The sequence below is a fragment of the Ceratotherium simum genome, chromosome 27 (genome assembly GCF_057802395.1).
Source record: "Ceratotherium simum simum isolate JZ-2026a chromosome 27, ASM5780239v1, whole genome shotgun sequence".
In the NCBI taxonomy this organism is placed as follows: Eukaryota; Metazoa; Chordata; class Mammalia; order Perissodactyla; family Rhinocerotidae; genus Ceratotherium; species Ceratotherium simum.
The window spans coordinates 13,841,488-13,862,794 of NC_141926.1; the positions used below are offsets into that span (position 1 = coordinate 13,841,488).

A 21,307-nucleotide genomic window follows, 5' to 3' on the forward strand; every position below is an offset into this window, starting at 1 on the left:
AGAATTGTCATATGACTGAGCAAATCCACTCCTAAGAGTAGAATTCTCCAGAAGTAAAAACATATGTTCACACGATAACTTGTCTATGAATGTTCGTAGCAGCATTATTCACAATAGCCAAAAGGTGGAAACAACCCACATGTCCATCAGTGGATGAATGGATAAACAAAATGTGGTCTATCCATACAATGGAATATTACTCAGTCATAAAAAGGAAAAAAGTACTGATAGATGCTAGAACAGGGATGAATCTTGAAAACATTATGCTAAGTAAAAGAAGCCAATCATAAAAGATCACATATTGTTTGTTTCCATTTATAGGAAATGTCCAGAACAGGCAAATCCACAGAGACAGAAAGTAGATTAGTGGTTGCCAGGGGCTGTTGGGAGGGGAGAATGAGGAGTGACTGCTAATGGGTACAGAGTTTCTTTTTTGGAGTGATAAAAATATTCTAAAATTACATAGTGGTGACAGTTGCACAACTCTGTGAATATACTAAAGCAACTGAATTGTACACTTTAAATTGGCGAATTTTATGGTACGTGAATTTTATCTCAATAAAAAAATTTAAACATGTGTGTGTATATCTGTATATATACCCACATATTTTGTGCTTTGATCTTGCTTTTTAAAATGAGAATCAATTAAACATGAGCCCTAAATTTTCTCAACAACCCAGAATAATTATTGATTGTAATTCCATGAAAGAAAAACTATGCATTTATTAGTGAAGTCGACAATTTCTTGGGGGGAAAAGAGAGCTTTTATTTTATTGTATTGTGTTTATTTTATTTTAGTATAGCACTAAAAGTAGGCACCCACCACCGATGGCGACATTGCTAAGAATGCTATTTCCATTCACTTTCCTCGTAGAGCTCCTCCACAGGAGGGAACAGGCTGTTAAAAAGAAAAGCTTGATTTTCATAATTATTTGCAAGGTTGGTTTGGCTTGTGGGGAACACCCCTCAGTTTCAAGGGTAAGTGCACAATGTGAATGGTGATCCAATTCAGTCGAATAAAACAGCTATTGAACAACTACCACACGTGAAGCAAACACAATGAGAGCGCCATCGCTAGCGCCAGCTGAAAACCAGTCTCGTGCCATCTTAACACTGATGTTTCTTTCAGAGACCTGAACAACTGGTCTCATTACTATGCAAACAAGAAGAGCAGCCACACTTATATGGCCCTTGCTCTACACCAAACACTGTTCCAAGCTCTTTCCATATGTTTAGCTCCTTCACCCTGACACCAACCTCGAGTTGAGTATCATTATTATTCCCGTTTTACAGAAGAGACTGAGGTTCAGAGTGGTTAAGTAACTTGCCCAGGGTCACACAACTATTAAAGGACAGAGCCAGGATGCAAAGCCAGGCACTCTGGCTTCAGACACGGCCTTCGGAACCCCACACTGGCATTAACCCAACTCACAAAACATTCCACGGAACAAAAAGGTAGAATTGTAAAACACGCTGCAATGACTCGGCCTCGCTTGGGGTGCGCTGAAGCACCGTGTCGGCGACCATCAGCGGGGCATGGCCCTTACCTGTGGACCACCCCGGCCCGGTGCAGATGCTCCACCGCAGAGATCAGCTGCCTGATGTATCGGCGGGCTTCAGGTTCCTCCAGCCGCTTCTTCTCGTAGATCTTGTGCATGAGGTTGCCCCCGGGACACAGCTCCATGACCAGATAGTAACTGTTCTCCGTCTCTAAGATATCGAGGAGCTGGGTGATGTTGGGGTGGCGGATCATCTGCTGGATCTGCCCCTCTCGCCGAAGGTTCTTGGTGACATACGTGTCTTTTTTGGCTCTCTTCTTGTCGATGACTTTTATGGCCACCTAACGAGACACCAAGAACACGCCTGTCGTCAGACGCTGCAGGCAAAGGTCACTCCCTGACTATTCACAAGAACTCTAGGGAAATATATAGCTACTTCTCTGCACAAGGAGAAAAACCTTATCTAAAAGAGCATCAAGGGAAAAAAAAGGAGAATGTAACATCAGCAAAGATCAAAAGATTCAATTATTAAGGAAGAGAAAGAAATTTACTTAAGCAAACTTGAATGGCCGACTGGAAGGCTCAGTGAAGGGTCAATGTCAAACATGGTTCTCCAAAGGGTGAAATGATGCCCAGTGATGGGGCACCCCCGTCCTTCCTCCACGCCCCTTCTCTGCCCTGCCCCAGGCCCTCAGGCCAGGCTGCCTCTGGCCTCCACTGTTGACCTCTTTCCCTTGGTGAATTACCATGAAGGTTACCTCTTGGCCCTATGTCAGGACCCAACCTGTTGCTGCTCCAGGGTCACGTCTCAAATACCCACAGGATGCTCCTCCTGGGTCATTTCCCCCATAGTCAACATGTCACAGCTTTGCATGAAGGTAGGGTGAGAGGGAGGAAGGGAGAGAGAGAAGAAAAAGGGAAGGACAGAAGGATGGAGGGAAAGGGAAGAATGTCTTTTCCCAATCTGCACCCCTTTCCAACTCTCCCCTTTCCTTTGGTGGCAGTCACCTCTCCACTCACCAGGCCCTAAAACACCCCACTGCTTTTGCCCTCTTCTTTTCTTACATCTTCACTCCTCTCTCTAATGTGACCAGCCATTGACATCATGTCGATTCCTTCTACTAACTGCCTCTCTCATCTTTCCCTCCTCTCTGTTCACAACGCCACCAGTGGGGTTCATTTAGGACCTTGCCTCCTAGTGACCAGACGTGCTGTCTCTAAGTGAGACTCGAGCAACCCAAGGGACATCCTCATCCAAGGCTACCGAGCCACCTGGGTGCAGGACGAAAACAGCGGACCTTCCATTTCTATTTATTTCCTTCTTTTGTACCTATATTTTGTAACTGTTTCATAATGCACTCAATATATTAATACAGAGGTGTGATAAAGAGCAATAAATAAATGATTGATAGAAGACAGTTGATGGACAGATAGATGTTTGCAATGAGAGGCTCAAATGTTATTTTCTTGACATAGAGTTTGTGATTAAAAAAAATCTGGCCACCGCTAGCCTGGACTATGACATCAATGTCCTACCTGTTTTCTCTCATGCTCATCCTGGCCCCTTGAAGTCACTCTATGGTCTGCCTCAAAATCAAGGGGTCTGGAACTCTGATTTCTTGCTTAAAGCTCTTCAGGGACTCCCACTGCCCACAGGGCAAGGTCCAGACTCCTGGCCCAGCACTCGAGCTTCAGACGATAACTCAAGTCTCATCTCCCTTCTAGAGAGTGCCTTTAACTTTCCTTCCTTGGGCTTCCACCACACTTATCATCTGTGACACCACTGAGAGCACCTATCCCTTAACACAGGGACTGTGCCCTTCTTCACCACACATAGTATTGTATAAACAATAAGTGACCAATAGGTTACTAACTGAGCAAATCATTGAACCTATTTTTTTTTTTTTACCATTGAAGTAAAAATAGCTATAAACAGCTTAATCTATTATCTCTTCTGGAGAACAGTCTCTTTTTATTTAATTTTAATTTTTTACTTGAGATATAATTGACATGCAACCTTGTACTAGTTTTAGGTGTACAACAGAATGATTTGATATATGTGTATATTGTGAAATGATTATCACAATAAGTTTAGTTACCATCCAACACCACAGATAGTTACAAATTTGAGTGTGATGAGAACTTTTAAGATTTTCTGTCTTAGCAACTTGCAAATATATCATACAGTGTTGTTAACTGTAGTCACCGTGTTGTACATTACATCCCCAGGACTTATTTATCTTATAACTGGAAGTTTGTACCTTTTGACCCCCTTCACCCTTTTTTATGGGGATCTTCAGACCCTTAATCCAAAGATATGACTAAGAGGAGACAACTAGCCAACAGGAGCAGACAAGCTGGGGGCCTGTCAACCTGAGACTGATGCTGTCTGCCCACAGAAGTGAACGTTACACTCTGTGGTTTGGCCCCAACTAGTTCAGTAGTGCTAGACTAAAAGCTTTAAAAACTGTACTCCTTCATGACAAAAGAAAAAATATGTATATAATATACATATTATATTCACATATATACAATATACATGTACATACATATATCTGTCCATCATCTGTGGGGGAGGGGAGAAAGAGGGATGCTGAAAAGTACAATTAGATTGTCTTTGCTTGAGTCTGTGTTGCAATATTTTAAAAATTACACTCTTTGGCAGTGAAATTCTTAAAAGTAGCATGAATAAACAACAGTTGAAAAGCCCAACAGTAATACGGTCTGCCTTTTTGAACAGAGCACACAGTTATCATCAGGATAATTTATTTAGTGCTTTAATTGCCTGTGGTAAGTTATATAATGGCCACCTAAAGACATTACATCCTAATCCTTGGAACGTGTGAATGAGACCATATTTGGAAATGTGAAGGATTTTAAGATGAGAGTAATCTGCATTATCCAGATGAACCCTAAATGTAATCATGTGTCCTTATAAAACAGAGGCAGTGGGAGATTTCACACAAATACACAGAGGAGGAGGCCGTGAGAAGAAGGAGGTGGGGGAGAGGGCAGTGATGGGCCCCAAACCAAGGAACTCCACAGCCACCAGAAGCTGGAAGAGGCAAAGGATGGAGTCCCCTTAGAGACTTTGGAGGGAACACAGCTCTGTCAACACCTTTATTTTGGTCCAATGAAATTGATTGGCACTTACGGCCTCTAGAACTGTGAGAGAATAAATTTCTGTTGTTTTAAGCCACCAAGTTTGTGGTAATTCATTACAGCAGCCACAGGAAACTAACACACCAGGTGCATGCCCCACCATCACTTGGTATCTTGGTTCCCACGTGCTACTGGTTCTGAGAGGCCCTCTGTGAAAACCCTGAAACCTTAAGGTACCTCACCAGGAGAAGGTTCCTGTTAAGCCCCCTCTCCATTTCCAAATACCAGCCAGTCACCAGGCTTGTTGTTTTCATTCACCCCTACACTTATAAGCTCTGCATTGATAATATTGAAAATGGAATGCCATTCTTGATTACCCAAAACCATTGAATCAACTTCATCTGTAACAACTGAAATGGGAAAAACTGAATGGGAAATTAAGGAAAAAGCAATCAATGATCAGCAAAGGGAGACATTTAATTTAATTTGACGGTAATCAGAGATTTGCAGGCAGAGTAGCTCTAACACTGATTCTACTGGGGTGAAGCCCAGCACAATGATGGGTCTCTAGCTGAAATGATAAACTGCTTTGGCCAGGACAGTTTTAAAAGTAAAATTAAATCTGCACAGATTCACTGTGGACCGGGTCCAAGGACCAGATTGGAACTCCCACCAATCCGGTCCTCGAGTGTGTTTTGGAAAAGAGGGGGTCACAGGGGAGTGTCTAAGCCTAGATGTCATCCTGAGCACATCAAGAAAAATAGTTTTCTTGAAAAAGGTCAATAAAATGAAGACGCAGCTCTTCAACAGGTCCAAGTTGCAAAGCCTCCCAAAATTTTACAAAGGAATCCATTTTCAAAGACTGCTTCATATTTCCAAGAGAAGTAGCAAAGTCTTGTGGTGGTGGGAAATTAGAGAGAGAATAACACAGCTCCAGTGTACCACAGCACAGCTGAAACAAATTATTCCTCAACTTCTCTCGTTAATTAAGAAACTGCATTTCTCGAAATACAGCAACTCCCACCCTCCTCCCCACTCCACGCCACTCCCGCCAAAAATAATGCCTATCGATGATGGATAAAATCAGCAAACTAATTTTTAAATAGCTAAGCTCATAAGAAAGAAAAGAAAATTCCCCAAGGCCAAAAAACAAGTAGAAGTAAGATGATTAAATGGCAGCTATAGGGGTGGAAGAATAGAAGATACAGGAAAGAAGAGGTGACTCCAGGCGAGGAGACCCCGAGGAAGGGGAAGGAAGAGGTGGAGGAGGCTGCTCTGCCCTCCAACATGGGAAAGGAGGAGAACGGAAGCCCGTGGATCCCAGTTCATCCGGAGTGGGGCCAGCTGCAGAAAGGAAGTCACGCTTAATGGCCCCTGTTATGTATCAGAAGAAAAACATCCAACACAGAATTTCACTTAGAATGAGAGATGCACAAAAGCATATGGTCCCCGTCATGCTACACACTTCCATAAACAACTGGTACCTAAGATAACGTACATAAAGCACTTAGTACGACGTCTGGCGCATGGTAAGTACTCCTTAAATTGACGCTCTCATCATCAACATTTTACTTTACTGAAGCGACTTGTAAAGAGGGTGAAAAAGCATTCAAGCTTAATTCAGCTAATTATTCAGCTTAATTCAGAAAAAATGTGCATTTCCTTGACCCACAGTTCTAGCATATTAAAAAAGAAGCCTGAACCACATTTCAGTGTTTCGAACTCTCTGGGATAGAGCTGCTTTTAAATCCCAAGTCAGTGGTTTAATATCAGCCTAGTCTCTCATCTTCTTTAAATATTGACTTAGTTGAGACTGTCTACACAGGATCAGAGTTAACAGGATTTAAAATTCATCCCTTCATCCTCGATCACCCTTCACTGCCTTTATTATTCGTTACTCTGAAACACATCAAGAATTTGTTGATGTATCCAATCTCTGAAATGAAAAGGCAGCTGTAAAACAGATCTTCCATATGACTGAGAGGAAGAAAAAACCACTGATCAAAGAGACTACTCTAATATCACAGAAACATACATATATGGTTTACCCATTATACAATGTATGCTGTGCTTTCAAAAGCTCATAGTCTTTCTTTAATCAAAGGGCTTTCAGACCACAATGTTTTAAAGAATCAGAATGCACAGGGAATAAGAGGCCCTGATCAACTGAATTTTCTTTTTACATGGAAATTAGCCAAAAAAGAGCTTTCTTTCCAAAAGACTTTGGTTTCTTAATAAATACTGTACGTTAAACTCAAATGAATCTTTTTTTCTTCTTGAAGCATTTGAGCACCTAAAACATACTCAACACTATTCTACATGCCAAGTGTACACTATGAAAGAGACACAGATCTTCAGGCCCATTTGTGGGGATAACTGAGATTCTTTATAGTGGTTCACGATTACTATCCATTATGGACTGAACTGTATCCCCCACAAATTCATGTGTTGAAGCCCTAACCCCCAGTGTGCCTGTATTTGGTCATGGGGAGCTTGCTATGTCCTCACATAGGCTTCCCTCTGTACATGTGGAGAGAGAGATCACTGGTGTCTCTTCCTCTTCTTATGTGGACACCAATCATATCAGATTAGGTCCCACCTTCATGATCTCATTTAACCTTAATTATCTCCTAAAGGTCTGAAGATCCATGTCTCTTTCATAGTGTACACTTGGCATGTAGAACAGTGTTGAGTATATTTTAGGCGCTTAAACGTTTGCTGAAGGAGAAAATATTCATTTGAGTTTAACAGACAGTATTTATTAAGAAACCAAAGTGTTCTGGAAAGAAAGCTCTTTTTTGGCTAATTTCCATGTAAAAAGAAAATTCAATTGATCATGGCCTCCTATTCCCTGTGCATTCTGATTATTTAAAAAATTACGGTCTAAAAGCCCAGTGTCAGGAACAGAGAAGAAGCTCAACAAACATGTACTGGACTAATGACACAGCCAATGCACGTGCAAGTTCAGGACGGAAGAAGGAAGAGAGAGAGGGAGGATCGATGGACGGCTGCAGCCCTCCCCAACTACGTATGTCTTGTGGATTCCGCTTTGGACTGGATAGAGGCCGGACAATGTACACTAAATGCTCATACTAGAATATAGATACAAGGACCTGAACAAAGTGTATCCCTGATGACTCTCTCTGGGAGAGTCAGAGCAGAGAGAGGAATTTAAGATCAATGCCAAGCTAAAGGTGGTATAGACGATCGTCCACAGTCACCACGTGTGGACTGGAACCCTCCAGCCAGCCTGCTGCAGAAAGCAGCTTCTCGCCCTAAGCGTCTGGCTGCGAGTTGGGAGAAGCCACTAGGGAGAAGGGGTGCTGGAGAGAACATGACCATGATCATGACCAGGACCAGCGACACAGCATGTTGTCTGGGGACCCTGGCGTTCCATCACAGAAGAACCCGCATTCTTCATCAGCCACCTCCTCGTGCCCCCCTAGTCCCTCTCACCCCAAAGTCCAATTCTGGGCTGTGCCCCTGCTGGGCACCCTTTCTCCCTCCCAAACTTGTCTGAACCACCTGTTACCTTCTCCAGAGCTGCTAATCTATGGGGACAGGAAAGTTCGTCAAAAGCGAGAACCAACCAAACGCACCCAGAATCCCCGTTTCTCCCAGAGGAAGGCGGAAGTCCTGACGATGCCTGCAGACCCCATCATGCAGCCAGCTCCCCTCATCTCCTTCTGGTCTCCCTCTCCTTCCTTCCGCTCACCCGCTGGCCTCCTCGAAGCTCCTCAGTGTGACAGGTGTATTCCCACCTGGGGGCCTTGGCTCACTCCCTCCCTTTCAAGACTTTGCTGAAATGTCACCTCTCAGAGAAGCTTCCCTGACCCACCTACTCACAGCTACACGCACCCGGCACTCACAACCCCCTTTCTCCAGTCTATTTTTCCCCCTAGTGTTTATCACCTCTTAAATCCTACAGAACTCATCAACTGAGTGTGGAATCTGTCTGACCCACGGAAGCTCCAGAAGGGAAGGGATGTTCTTCTGTCTCCTTCACTGTCATACTCTCAGTGTCCAGAAGAGCCTCTGGCATATAGACAGCACTCAATAAATATTTCTCAAATGAATAAATGAATGAATGAATGCAAGTACAGTTGGGAGAAAAAGATTCTAACTCTATCAGAACCTGAGATGGACTGAATTGTGTCCCCTCCCAAATTCATATGCTAAAGCCCTAATCCACAATGTGACTATTTGGAGACAGGGCCTTGCAAGAGGTGATTAAGGTTAAATGAGGTCATAAGGGTGTGGCCCTAATCCACTAGGGCTGGTGTCCTTATAAGAAGAGGAAGAGACACCAGGGATCCGCTCACACAGAGAAAAGGCCACGTGAGGACACAGGAAGAAGATGGCCATCTGCAAGCCAGGGAGAGAGGCCTCAGGAGACACCAAACCTGCCGACACCTTGATCTTGGACTTTCAGCCTCCAGAACGGTGGGACAATAAATTTCTACTGTTTAAGGCCCCCCACCCTCCCATCTGTGGTATTTTGTTATGGCAGCCCTAGCAAACTAATACAGAACCTTTATGAAAGTTATTAGTAATGACAGAATGGCTCGCTTTGTAAATCTCATTATAAAATAAAACCTGGGTGACAATGCTGGATGAAATGAAGGGAGCAGGGGTGAGCTGGGGGGCACGACCCAAAACCCAGGAAGAAAATGACAAGGGGCCGAGGGCTCTGAGGCCCCAGGCTCCAGCCCGAGCCTGAATTCAGTGTAACAGAGCTGAAAACTGTGGTGATTAGCAGGACCAGTGGGAAGTTTTGAAAATAAATTGGTTTCACGCCTTCTTCCCAAGAAACGATATGTGTAAATGCATCCGGGTGGAACGTGCTCCTGTGTGGAGGATATGTATTTAACAGAAAGCAGAAAATATCTTTTGCAGGCTTTATAATTAATTTCAGGGTTGCTCTGATTCACAGAGAGACGAGGCTAGACGGCAAACACACATCGCTGTCTTTTACAGGGCCCATTAATTGCTGCTATTTATGTAGCAGAGCGAAACAGCTCGTGACCCCTGGCTCCCCGCCGGCCACACTCCCGCTGCTGCCCGCGAAAATCTGTCTTTTTGTAAATGAGGGGAAAAAGTCTCCTTCCCCAGTTTAAACAACAGAGCTTATTAGGACTGATCCTGGCGAGGATAACAGAACCCAGTGCGGAGTAAAGGCAAAGAGTTCAGCTCTAGTTGAAGAAAACATGAGGTCAGCTGACAATGCTGGGCTGGGAGACCCTCCCATGCCCACCCCATGGAGCTCTGAGACCCCCCTCACAGGGCTTCTCTGAGCCCTGACTCAGCTCCGACTCAGAAAGCAAATCATGTCCTAACACCCTGGAAACATCCCGCTGGTGGGAAATCAGACACTGGTTCCTGCGAAGGAGGAAAAATGCAGAGAATTGTGGGAGAGCAAGGTAGAACGGCCGGGCTGCACATAAAGGGCAGCGGTGTGCAATTGTTGGAATTCTTATCAAAAGCCCGTCTACTTAGTTAAAATATGCATGCTTCCTTTATCATCAAAATGCATTTATTATCCACAAGGATAAAAGTAACCCCAAATTCCCTGCCCAGTCGAAATTCATCCAAACTCAGGAATCTCAAGGGGAGATGAGGTGCAAGTTAAAACGGGTAATGCTAAAATCATTTCTCTTTGGTTTTGGAAAAGAGTCAAAAAGGCCCAGCTCGGTAACAGATGACAAGTTTTTTGAGACCGTGGGTAATTCATCTTGGTGTTCCCCACAATGCTCGGCTTCTGAAGCGCCAAATAAATTGAATTGATAAATACATTGGTTAAAAAACTCAACACCCAATTGTCTCAAACACTCTTCAACTCCGATCTCCCAGCAGCTCCTTACTGCTCCATTCTCTTCCAGTTTGGCCCTATTTTTAAGTACCCAGAATGTAACCTGGTGACAATACAGAGGAAGTCTCAAATGACATCTCTAAAAGCACATAGAGCCATGGAATCCTAAAGATAATGGGTTGGTTAGGCATGACTACCCCTGGCCAGCCATCACTGTCAACTCACTGAGAACAGCAGCTCCCCACTGCCCATTGGACACCCCATGTGGACAGCCTCTGCCCCAGCCCTCCCAACCCAGCCTCTCCATGATCATATTTGTCACGTTCCCCCCCCCAAGAAAATCGGTCTCTGTGCTCCTGTCATGGAGGCCATCACCATCCCCACCTGTTGCCTGAGCAGTTGCTCCCTTCCCTCTTCCTCTCTGGGCAACCAGTCACCAAGGTTCTTCCGGAAGGTTCCTTCCTTGCCACCGCCATTGCTGCTGGCCAGTCTCCTAAGCACTTCCCAGCACTCCCTCAAGTCTCCCTCCTTCTCCCTCTCGACACTGAGGCATCACAGTTTTCATTCTAAGGATGATTATGATCATCCTCTGCACTCAGAAACCTTTAAAAGAAACTCAATTCCTTGATGAGGAATTAAAAATCCTTAGTGATCTGGCACCAGCCTCCTTTATCTCCCCTCTGCTTTATTTTCTTTTTAAACAAAATTTTCCTTCGACTAGCTTACATTCTATCAACTTTCATTTAGCCCAATTGCTTTTAGGCAAATAAAGTTTTCATTCTTTTTTTTTTTTTCTTTTGGTGAGGAAGATTGGCCCTGAGCTAACATCTATGCCAACCCTCCTCTATTTTGTATGTGGGACGCCACCACAGCAGGGCTTGACAAGCGGTGTGTAGGTCCGCACCCAGGATCCAAACCCGTGAACGCTGGGCCGCTGAAGCAGAGTATGTGAACTTCACCACTCAGCTGCCCAGCCGGCCCCAAAGCTTTCATTCCTTTAATGCTTTTTCCTAATATTCATAGTGAGACTTATAATCCTTAAGCTTTTGTTTGTCTTTTCAAAAAATTTTTTCATTGTGGTAGAAGACACCTACCATAAAATGTACCATCTGAACCATTATCAAGCGCACAGTTCAGTAGTGTTAAGTATATTCACTTTGTGGTGATCCCCTTCCACTTTTTTTTTGCAGGGGAAGATTCCCCCTGAGCTAACATCTGTTGCCAATCTTCCCCCTATTTTTTTCTCCCCAAAGCCCCAGTACATGGTCGTATATCCTAGTTGTAAGTCCTTCTAGTTCTTCTATGTGAGCCGCCCCCACAGCATGGCTACTGATAGATGGTGGTGTGGTTCTGCGACCGGGAAACAAACCTGGGCCACCGAAGCAGTGCGAGTGCCAAACTTGAACCACTAGACCATCAGGGCTGGCTCGATCCCCTTCCACTTTTAACGTGCCCTCCAGGTACCTACGTGCTGCCTTCCCCAGTCTCCACCTGTCCAGGCTTCTCTTTTCAGCCCACCAAAATATCCCCCCATATAAGGGGCCTCACTGGGCCTTTTCACGACATCCTTCCCCAAGTGATGTTCACTGTCTTGTCACCAGTGCCGGGACCTGTCCCATCACACCCACCCCTGGAGGAATCATGGGGACCCCATCCCACTCTGTGCCCATCTCCAGACACTCACATGTGTGCGTGTGTGTGTCCATTGCTATGTCATGAAACTGTGCAAACGAGTGAACGGCCATCGAGGCCACAGTTATACAACTTTCAGTGTGTGCCATGACAGTGTCACTGCTTTTTAAACTCGATAACTTTTTATTTTAATAAAATGCACCAAGAGTCCCTGAGACTCCCATTGGACTTGCAGAGGTTTTATTTTTTTGGCCTTAGAATCTCCAGAGTTGAGGAGGCACCGACCCCAGCGCAGTAGCCCTGGCCCTGGATTGCATTTGCCTTAGCAGATATGTTTATACAGATGAACATAAAAAGGTCCTTTTCTTTGGGTGTATTGCTTTTATTTTTTTCCTCCCTTCTGACCCACAAAGAAAGAAAAAAAAAGCTACTTCTTCATTTGGTGGTATGACTTGTTTTTTAATCTAAAACAAGATAAAATTAAAAAAAAAAAAATATCCCCATATGGACAGAATCAGCTACTGGTCAGAAGGAATCACTGGCACCGCTGAGCAACCAGACCCTCCTCTGGACTTTAAGGGCTCCTTCCTCGGAGTGATATGAGATACAAGGCAGAGGGTGCAGCAATGACAGGGGAAACCCTGGCTCAGCCACGTGTTGGCCCCGTGCTGTTCAACGGAAGTATGGGAGCACACATGTGATTTTAAATGTTCTAACAGCCACAAAAAAAAAGTAAGAAGAAACAGGGGAAGTTAATTAAGAATATATTTTCTACAACCCAATATATCTAAAATATTATCATTTCAGTAAGTAATCAATACTTTAAAATTCTTTTTGTTTTCAGAGGAGTTATTTTTTTTCCAATTTTTTTATTGTGGTAAATTACACAGGCCATAAAATTTGCCATCTTAAGTACCATTTTTAAGTTCAGTGGTATTAAGCACATTCACACAGTTGTACTACTGTGTACCACACCACCATCCGTCTTCAGGACTCTTTTCATCTTGCAAAACTGAAGCTCTGTACTCATTAAATAATACCTCTCCCTTCCCCCCTACCTCCAGCCCCTGGCCACCACCATTCTACTTTCGGGGTTTTTTTTTTTTTTTTTGATATCCCCTTATCCCTCACACTCCAGCCTCCGGTAACTACCTTTCTACTCTCTGTTATTACAAGTTTGGCTTTTTTTTCTTTTTTTTGGTGAGGAAGATTAGCCCTGAGCTAACATCTGTTGTCGATCCTCCTCTTTTTGCTGTGGCAGATTGGCCCTGGGCTAACATCCGTGCCCATCCTCCTCTACTTTATATGAGATGCCGCCACAGCATGGCTTGACAAGCAGTGCATCGGTCCACGCTCAGGATCCAAACCTGCAAACTCCAGGCTACCAAAGCGTAGCGCGCGAACTTAACCACTGCGCCACTGGGCTGGCCTCGGCTTTCTTTTTTTTTTTTTTTTTAAGATTTCACATATAAAGGAGATCACGCAATATTTGTCTCTCTATATCTGGCTTATTTCACTTAGCATAATGTCCTCCAGGTTCATCCACATTGTCACAAATGGCAGCATTTCCTTCTTTATGGCTGAGTAATATTCTATTATACATATATATATGTATATACACATGCCCATGTATATGTATATATACCACATCTTCTTTATCCATTCATCCATCGATGGACATTTAGGTTGTTTCTACATCGTGGCTATTGTGAATAATTCTTAACAAGATATTTTACATTCTTTTTTCATACTACATCTCTGAAGTCTGATGTGCATTTCACGCTCACAGCACATCTCAGTTTGGATCAGGCACATTTCCAGTGTTCAACAGCCACACGTGGCAAGTGGCCACTGTGCTGGACAGCACAGTCCTGGCTCCATGGCTTTGGCCAAATCACCCTCTGAGCCCAGGATCCAACACAGTGACCACCTGAGATGGAGCACTCAACAAAAAACTCGAGTGAATGAATGAATGAAGAAATGCTCCATTGTCTCATCCGCAAACTGTGTAGGATAATGATCACACACACTTGTAGTGAGAATGAAATCACACCTTTTGGGACCAAACCAAGGTCAGAGCCCCAGAACTGAGAAATCCCTGGCAAGAAACTTAACCTCAGTAAAACTCAGATTGATCGTTCATCAGTAAACCGGGGACAATAATGGTGGCCACGCTATGTCACGTCAAGTGCATGGCACCCAGTGACCGTTCATTAGTTGTAGTTAAAACTGAGCCAACAATAGTGACAACACAGTGGGATAAGGATATAACTGATCTATGCAGATAGTGCTACTGGGGACAAAAGAAACACAGAAAGTCAGTACTTCAGGGGGAGAGGGAGGTGTCTCCTGGAAAGCCTCGCAGAGGAGGGATGTGCTGCTCAAGGGTGGAGAAGAGTTCACCAGCTCCGCCCCCCAAGTGGGGAGGGCACAGGCCTGGGGGAGGGAGAGATGTGGTGGTTCCAGGAGTTGAAATAACAGTTGTGCGCCAACAGAGCACAGGAATCCTTGTCCTCCCTCCCATCTCCAGCCCCCGGGACTGTTGGTGACCCTTTCACACGGGGTCCTCAATAAACGTCTGCTGATGGCGTCCCCATGCCACGTGCACACAAGGCTTCCTTCCTCTCGTCTTAAATCACACGCTAGATATCAGGGCTGGCCCCGGTGCCTGCGTGCATCGGAAAGGGAAAGCTAGATCCTTTTCCCCCTCTGCTCTGATTTATACATGTACGTTTATGGTGTCAGTCTGTACGAAAGCAGAATTTGTGTCCCTGCAATGACGCCATAAATCCTCCCGGCCCCCCTTCTACTCGCTGGGAATACGGAATGCTCCACTTACACTGACAGCAGATAATGGCTCTTAGGAAGGGCAAGGAGTTCACAAGCAGATAACAAGGGAACTCAGTGGGAGGTGTGTGCACGGGGTGGGGGCTGCATGGAGAATGTCTGGATGAAGGCATAACTCTGGAACACTTGATTCTTCTTTTTTTTTTTAATACAGGTTGTCGTTCCCATCATTTTAATTAATATCTCGCAGTTTATTAGTTTGCTCAGGCTGCCATAACAAACTACTAGACTGGGTGGCTTAAACCACAGAAATTTATCTTCTCACAGTCCTGGAGGCTAAAGTCTGAGATCAAGGTGTTGACAGGGTTGGTTTCTCCTGAGGCCTCTCTCCTTGGCTTGTAGACGGCTGTCTTCTACCTGCGTCTTCACACGGTCTTCCCTCTGTGTGTCTGTCCTAATTTCCTCTTCTTATAAGGACACCAGTCAGATTGGATTAGGGCCCATCCTAGTGACCTCATTTAAACTTAATGGCCTCTTTGAAGGCCCTGTCTCCTAATATGGTCATATTCTGACCTAGCGGGGGCTAGGACTTCAACATAAGAATTTTGGGGGGAAACACATCTCAGTCCTTATCACCCACTAAAACTTCTCACGAATTTTAGTAACAAGAAAGGAAGCAATGAATCTGAAGGAGAGGAGACACAGCAACACTCCAGAGTGGAGGCGACGCGACTTGAGTAAACTCAATTCCAATAATCACCATGCTTTGAGTCTCTTTTTATCTCTGTCACCTGTTTTCCCTGCTTATGCATTTCAATATGCTTCCTCGTTTAAGTTATTAACTTTTCTACAAACAAGCTTATCTTTTGCATCTTAATTTTGGACATCTACTTGCCGCTTATCTTTAGAAAAGGAGGTCGCTATCTTCCTATTTGCATTTGTCACCTTGAGTTTCCTTTTTTTTTTTCAGCTGCTGTTAGTGATGCACAAAGTTTAGGAAGCGTCGGATAAATGCGCTTTCTACTCTTTACCATTTGTTCAACCATTTAAAGTTTAGCAAAAAGTAAAGACAGACAGAAAGGGGCTGCAGGAATAGACCCAAAGAGATTTCCTGAGGCAAATCTATGTCGAAAATCCGCCAGGATTTCAATATTTGAACATAAAACACCAGTCCTTTGTGGTGAATCGTCATGATTTGTATACTGGACAGAGAGCTGTGACTGACTGACTGGCTAATAGGAAAAGAGGGTCTTGAGATGGTTCCAGGAAGAAACAGAATTGGTTTTGGGCACCATTCTCCTTAAAGAGGTCTTTAAAACTCTTATAATAACTACAACTATCAGAGGAGAAATTCACACCCACCCCCAAACAGGCTATTTTTTTTGTTGATATCGTTTAGTTTTCTTAAATGGTATCGTGGCTTAAGAGTAACATTATCTAAATCAGCTATCAAAAAAAAGGAAACTAATCATTTTTAATCAATATTGTTCATCCCATTAGACTCAATCTGAGTATGTTTTAGAAAGACTTAAAACATTTCCCTTGTTTTCTCTAAAATCTTTCTCATCTTGTGCAAGTGCATTTTTCGTAGCACTATGCCTCTGAATATGTGACCATTTAAGAAAGGATTGGGAGTTTAGTTTTGTTTCCATTAATGGGAGTAGGTAAACTGTATTTAATAGACATTTTGGGAATTGTCCAGGGTGACCCAGACAACGAGACAATCCCCAGGCTGGAACACAATGATTCTGATTCTATCCAGGGCACTAATGTTCAGAATTCTTTTCAAATATAGACTTCTCATTTAGCATTTAGTCAACTGCTTGCCTTAAAGGTAATTTTTTGGGAAGAATAAGTTCATCTGTTTGGCCAAGAATTAAAATCATTTTCAACTCAACAGTATTTTCAGTATCTAGCAAACATTTTTTACTATTCAAATGGCAAAAAAGTAACCAATGAAACAATATGAAATATACACATACAACAACATAAATATTTATATAGTCAAGTCCAATAGAAGAATCATTTCAAGAGAGCAGACGATCATAGACTTCAAAAGGATGTTTCCCACTTAAAAGGAGGTGATCACTAACTGTGAAAATACATTTTAAATTCTGAGGTATCTTTTTTATTTTTGGTGAAGGAGTATCTGTGATTGGCGTTATTATTCTCAGTTTATGATTTCCTATCCTACTGGGTCCCTACTGTGAATTTGGGTCAAGGGGCAGTTATCTTTTTGTCCATCAAAATTAATGGAGCTTTGTTATGTCAAAATCAGAAAGATTTTAATAGTGTCTTTCACAGGAGACAAGATTTACTGGTTGCAAACCCCACCTCTCCCCCTCCATCAAAAAAAAAATTAGACACTGTGATTATTATCATAGTTTTTTAAGTAGATCAGTAGTGATAATCTCATTATATGGAACACATTTTTATCATTACATAAAGAAAAGATTAACTAATAGTATCAATAGCATTAAAAATTCATGTTGCAATCAGGCATGGGTCTCCATGGTCCAGATTTATCAACCACTCAGTCAATGTAGACAACTGTCCAAAAAACTCAAACTCTATAATTATTCAAACTGTCTGGGGATCCATTTAGCGATCTAGATGTTCTAGCTTAGCCATCTATAAGCATAAAATTAATGAGCTATTTGGACAAAATTGCCATTTCTTGGTTAACTGCATAGCGTGAAAACAAATAAAAAGGCACATGTGTGGACCACAGTCACCAAGCCATGTAAATCTCAAATTGGGACGAGTCCCGTTTATTAAGCACTTGACAAGCAAGACTCTGCAAGGTGTGCTGTCTCATGTAATTCCCACACCCCTATGGAGAAGATCCTCTTACTGTCTCGTTTCATGAGAGGGGAACCTCTTGGTTTACTGGTTGAGAAACCTGCCCATAGGCGGCCCAGCTGGGACATGGTACAGCCCAGATTTGACTCAACCCACAGCTAAGCTGCTTCTTGCCACGTAGAAAGGCCATTTAATCTGGGTTGGGGCCCAAGCTGGGGTACCCAGCAGGTTATCTGATCACTGTAAACAGCTAAATCAAGTAACTCAGTGTAACCAAGAAAAACAAAAACGACTTATCTTACTCCCCACACTGGTCACTTTAAAAGCATAATTTCCAAATCTCTACATCATTCCACTGCCTAATGAGCCATCCCGTGCTACCTGTCCTGGCACAGAGGAAGTAGTCCAACCACACCGATTATCAGAACTTGGTCAACAGAGGAAGAAACAGCACAGGTGGGGACATCGCAAACAGAACAGGGCAAGTCACTAGTTTAAACATTAGCTAAACACAGATGTGACTGATGCTAGGTCCTTAACTCTGAGATCTCAAAAGCTCCCTCCAAGAGGGCCTACCAATCCCTGCTGCCCAGATGAGCAGGGCTGACCACTGCCGGCATCCCCAGACCAGGCTGGTCACTCTTGCCGCCAGCCTGAGGTCTCTGCATCAGAGAATTGCTGCCAATGTATCAACAGTCAAGTAGACAGACCCGGAGTTGTTTTCCCAGAGACTAGAGGGGACCGGTACAGATGGAGATGGTCTCCCTCTTCTCCTCTGAAGGAGCATCCCTCCTACCTGGCAAACTTCAGTGCTTCACCCAAGCCAACCCAATAGACACACCCCTACAGGAAAGCCTGAGCTTAGTGCCTGTTATGGCATGAATTGTGTCCTCCAAAAATGCATGTTGAAGTCCTAACCCCAGTAGCTCAAAATGTGACCTTCTTTGGAAATAAAATCATTGCAGATGTAATTAGTTAAGATGAGGTCACCAGGGTGTGCCCTAATCCAATATGACTGACGTCCTTATAAAAAGGGGAAATTTGGACACAGACATGCACGGGAAGAAGGCCATGAGAAGATCAGAGTTACGCTGCCACAAGCCAAGAAACTACCAGAAGCTATAGGAGAAACCTGGAACAGATCCTTCTCTAGAGCCTTCGGAGGGAGCATGGCCCTGTGGACACCTTGATTTTGGACTTTTGGCCTCCAGGGCTGTGAGGCAATACATTTCTGTTGTTCTAAACCACCCAGGTTGTGGTACTTTGTTACAACAGCCCAGGAAACTAATACACTAGTCTAGGGTTACCAGCATCCCATCCATCCTGAAACCTCTGGGAAAACCTTTCCAACGACTTCACATCCAGTCCATTAGGAAGTTAAATATAAACCACAATAAACTGGTGGCTGACTTTGGATAAAGGCTAATTTCCAGAGTACTGATTAACTTAGGTATCACGCAGGGCTCAGTAGAGTGATGTTGTCAAGAGAGCTAGACTCAAAGAGGAAATCTTTGGACCATGACACATCCTTAGAAGTGCAGCCAGAGCCTCCACAGGAAGACCTTCGTTCTACTGAGCTGACCATGTACCACCATTTGTGAAACATCACGATGGGCACAGATGAGTATTTTTTTTAAATGACTAAAACCTAGTTCTACTCTAAATAATCCTACAGATTGATGAAGAAGCTAACATACACTCGCTAATGCTTAAAATGTCATGTGGAGTGTGAGAGGTGACATAGAGGGGGCAGGACAAAGAGGCGGGAGAAATTGCTTCAGGCCAGGAGGATCAGGGCAGGCTCCAGGGAAGAACGGGGCATTTCAGTGGGGCTAGAAGGGTGGGCCTGCGAGAGGCACCAGCAGGGAGCAGAGGCAGCCAGAAGCCCCCCCAGAGGACAGAGGACACTCAGATGACAGAGGAGCCATCATGCCTGGGCCAACACAGACGGTGGTGGGAGAGAAACTAGAACACAGCACAGGGACTGATCACAGAGAGCCCCGAATGCGGGGGTGGAATCTGCAATTCACCTGAGGGTGATAAGGCAACCAATGAAGGCTTTTTTTTAGGAGGGCTGTAGCACAATTAGAGTTCGTTTCTAGAAGGTTAGGATGGATTACGGCCATGAGGAACTGGGGAGGGGGAGGATTAAGGAGGACTAAACCTGAATGTGGCAAAAATCCTGGTCAGCAGCAGATAAAATCAGAAAGCCACACGGAGATGGAACTCACGGGAGCTGCAGATAACCCGACAAGGGCTGAGGAAGATGGAGGAAAGGAGACGACGCCAAGGCTTCGTCCCAACAGGACAAAGAGGGAAATCGGGAGGTGCAGTGGTTAGTGGCGGGAGACAATGAATGAGGTTTGCAATGTGTTAGGAGTTGAATTGTGTACCCTCAAAAAGACAGGTTGAAGTCCTCTCAGTACCTCAGAATGGGAGCTTACTTGGAAATAGGGTCATTCATTGCAGATGTAATTAGCTAGGGCTAGATGAGGTCGTACAGGAGTAGGAAGCATCCCTAGTCCAAGGGGGCTGGTGTCCTTGTAAGAGGAGGAGAGGCACAGGAAGGATGCCTTGTGTAAATGGAAGGAGAGAATGAGTGATGCAACTACAAGCCAAGAAAGACCAAAGATAGCTGGCGACCACCAGAAGCTAGGAGAGGGGCCAGGAAGGAGTCCCCTACAGGTTTCAGAGGGATCCTGGCCCTGCTCACATCGCGATTTCAGATTTCTAGTCTCCAGAACCGTGAGACAATGAATCTCTGTTGTTTTATGTGGTACTTTGTTACGGCAGCCCCAGGAAAGGAATACAGAACGTAAAAACAGAAAGTCTAAGGAAGGTGAGTTCAGCGGGAAATCGTTGCCGGCTTTAAAATCATTTCCTCCATAGCACGAAGTGAGAATAAGCTTTTCCCTGTTATATACCTATCGAGAACAGTGGAGGAGGGTGATAACTCCAGAGCAACTTATAATCATGGAAACCGTCTCCACTATAACATACAGTATAAATGTTCATAACATTAAGCCATGAAAGAGAATACGTTCACAAATGGTATTCCTCAAGAGGCTCCCAACACACTATTTAGGCATATTGATTGGATGCTTTGTGGATATTAAAGGCTTCGCTTTCAAATCAATCTCTTTTAGTATCAACAGAAACTGCCCACTCTCTCAAACTTCCCAATCTCGTTGCTTCACACAAGGCTAGTCTGACATTAATCAGCCTCTCTTCACACTTCCAGAAGCCTCTACCCTACTCATGCCCTGTCCCATCCCACCCCACCCCACAACAAGTTCAATGCTGGCCTCTCCATAGGGGCGACCAGGAGACAGAGGGCAGGCCTCCAGAGTCTGGCCTCCAGAGTCTAGAAGAAAAGAGAGCTTGAAAAATGCAATTCAATACACTTACTTTTGCCCTAATAAAACCACAAAATACAAAGCTTGTCCTGACGACAACCACGAAACATAAAATGGTTTTGCCAGGTGGGGATTCACCACGGGGCATGTGGATGAACAATAAAGCTGAGCAATATTGCCCTGTGTTGTTCACCTCTATGCCTTCCCATGGAAGCCAGCCCACCTGGGGGGCTCAGAGCTCAAGTCCGTGTCCAGGGTCCGGTGTCTTCTCTGACGCAACATCAGTGTAACCATCTGCGTTTCTACAACACGCCTCTACT

General features: G+C 44.2%; 1 protein-coding gene across 2 annotated transcripts in view; it reads right to left on the reverse strand.

Moving 5' to 3' along the window:
* The window catches only part of HUNK (hormonally up-regulated Neu-associated kinase), a 102,635-nt gene that overhangs the window by 60,665 nt on the left and 20,663 nt on the right, over positions 1-21,307 (reverse strand). For both annotated transcript variants that reach the window (XM_014786919.2, XM_087418151.1), the window contains exon 2: positions 1,548-1,840. In XM_014786919.2, the coding sequence (XP_014642405.2) occupies positions 1,548-1,840 (293 nt within the window). The remainder of the gene's footprint in view (positions 1-1,547; positions 1,841-21,307) is intronic.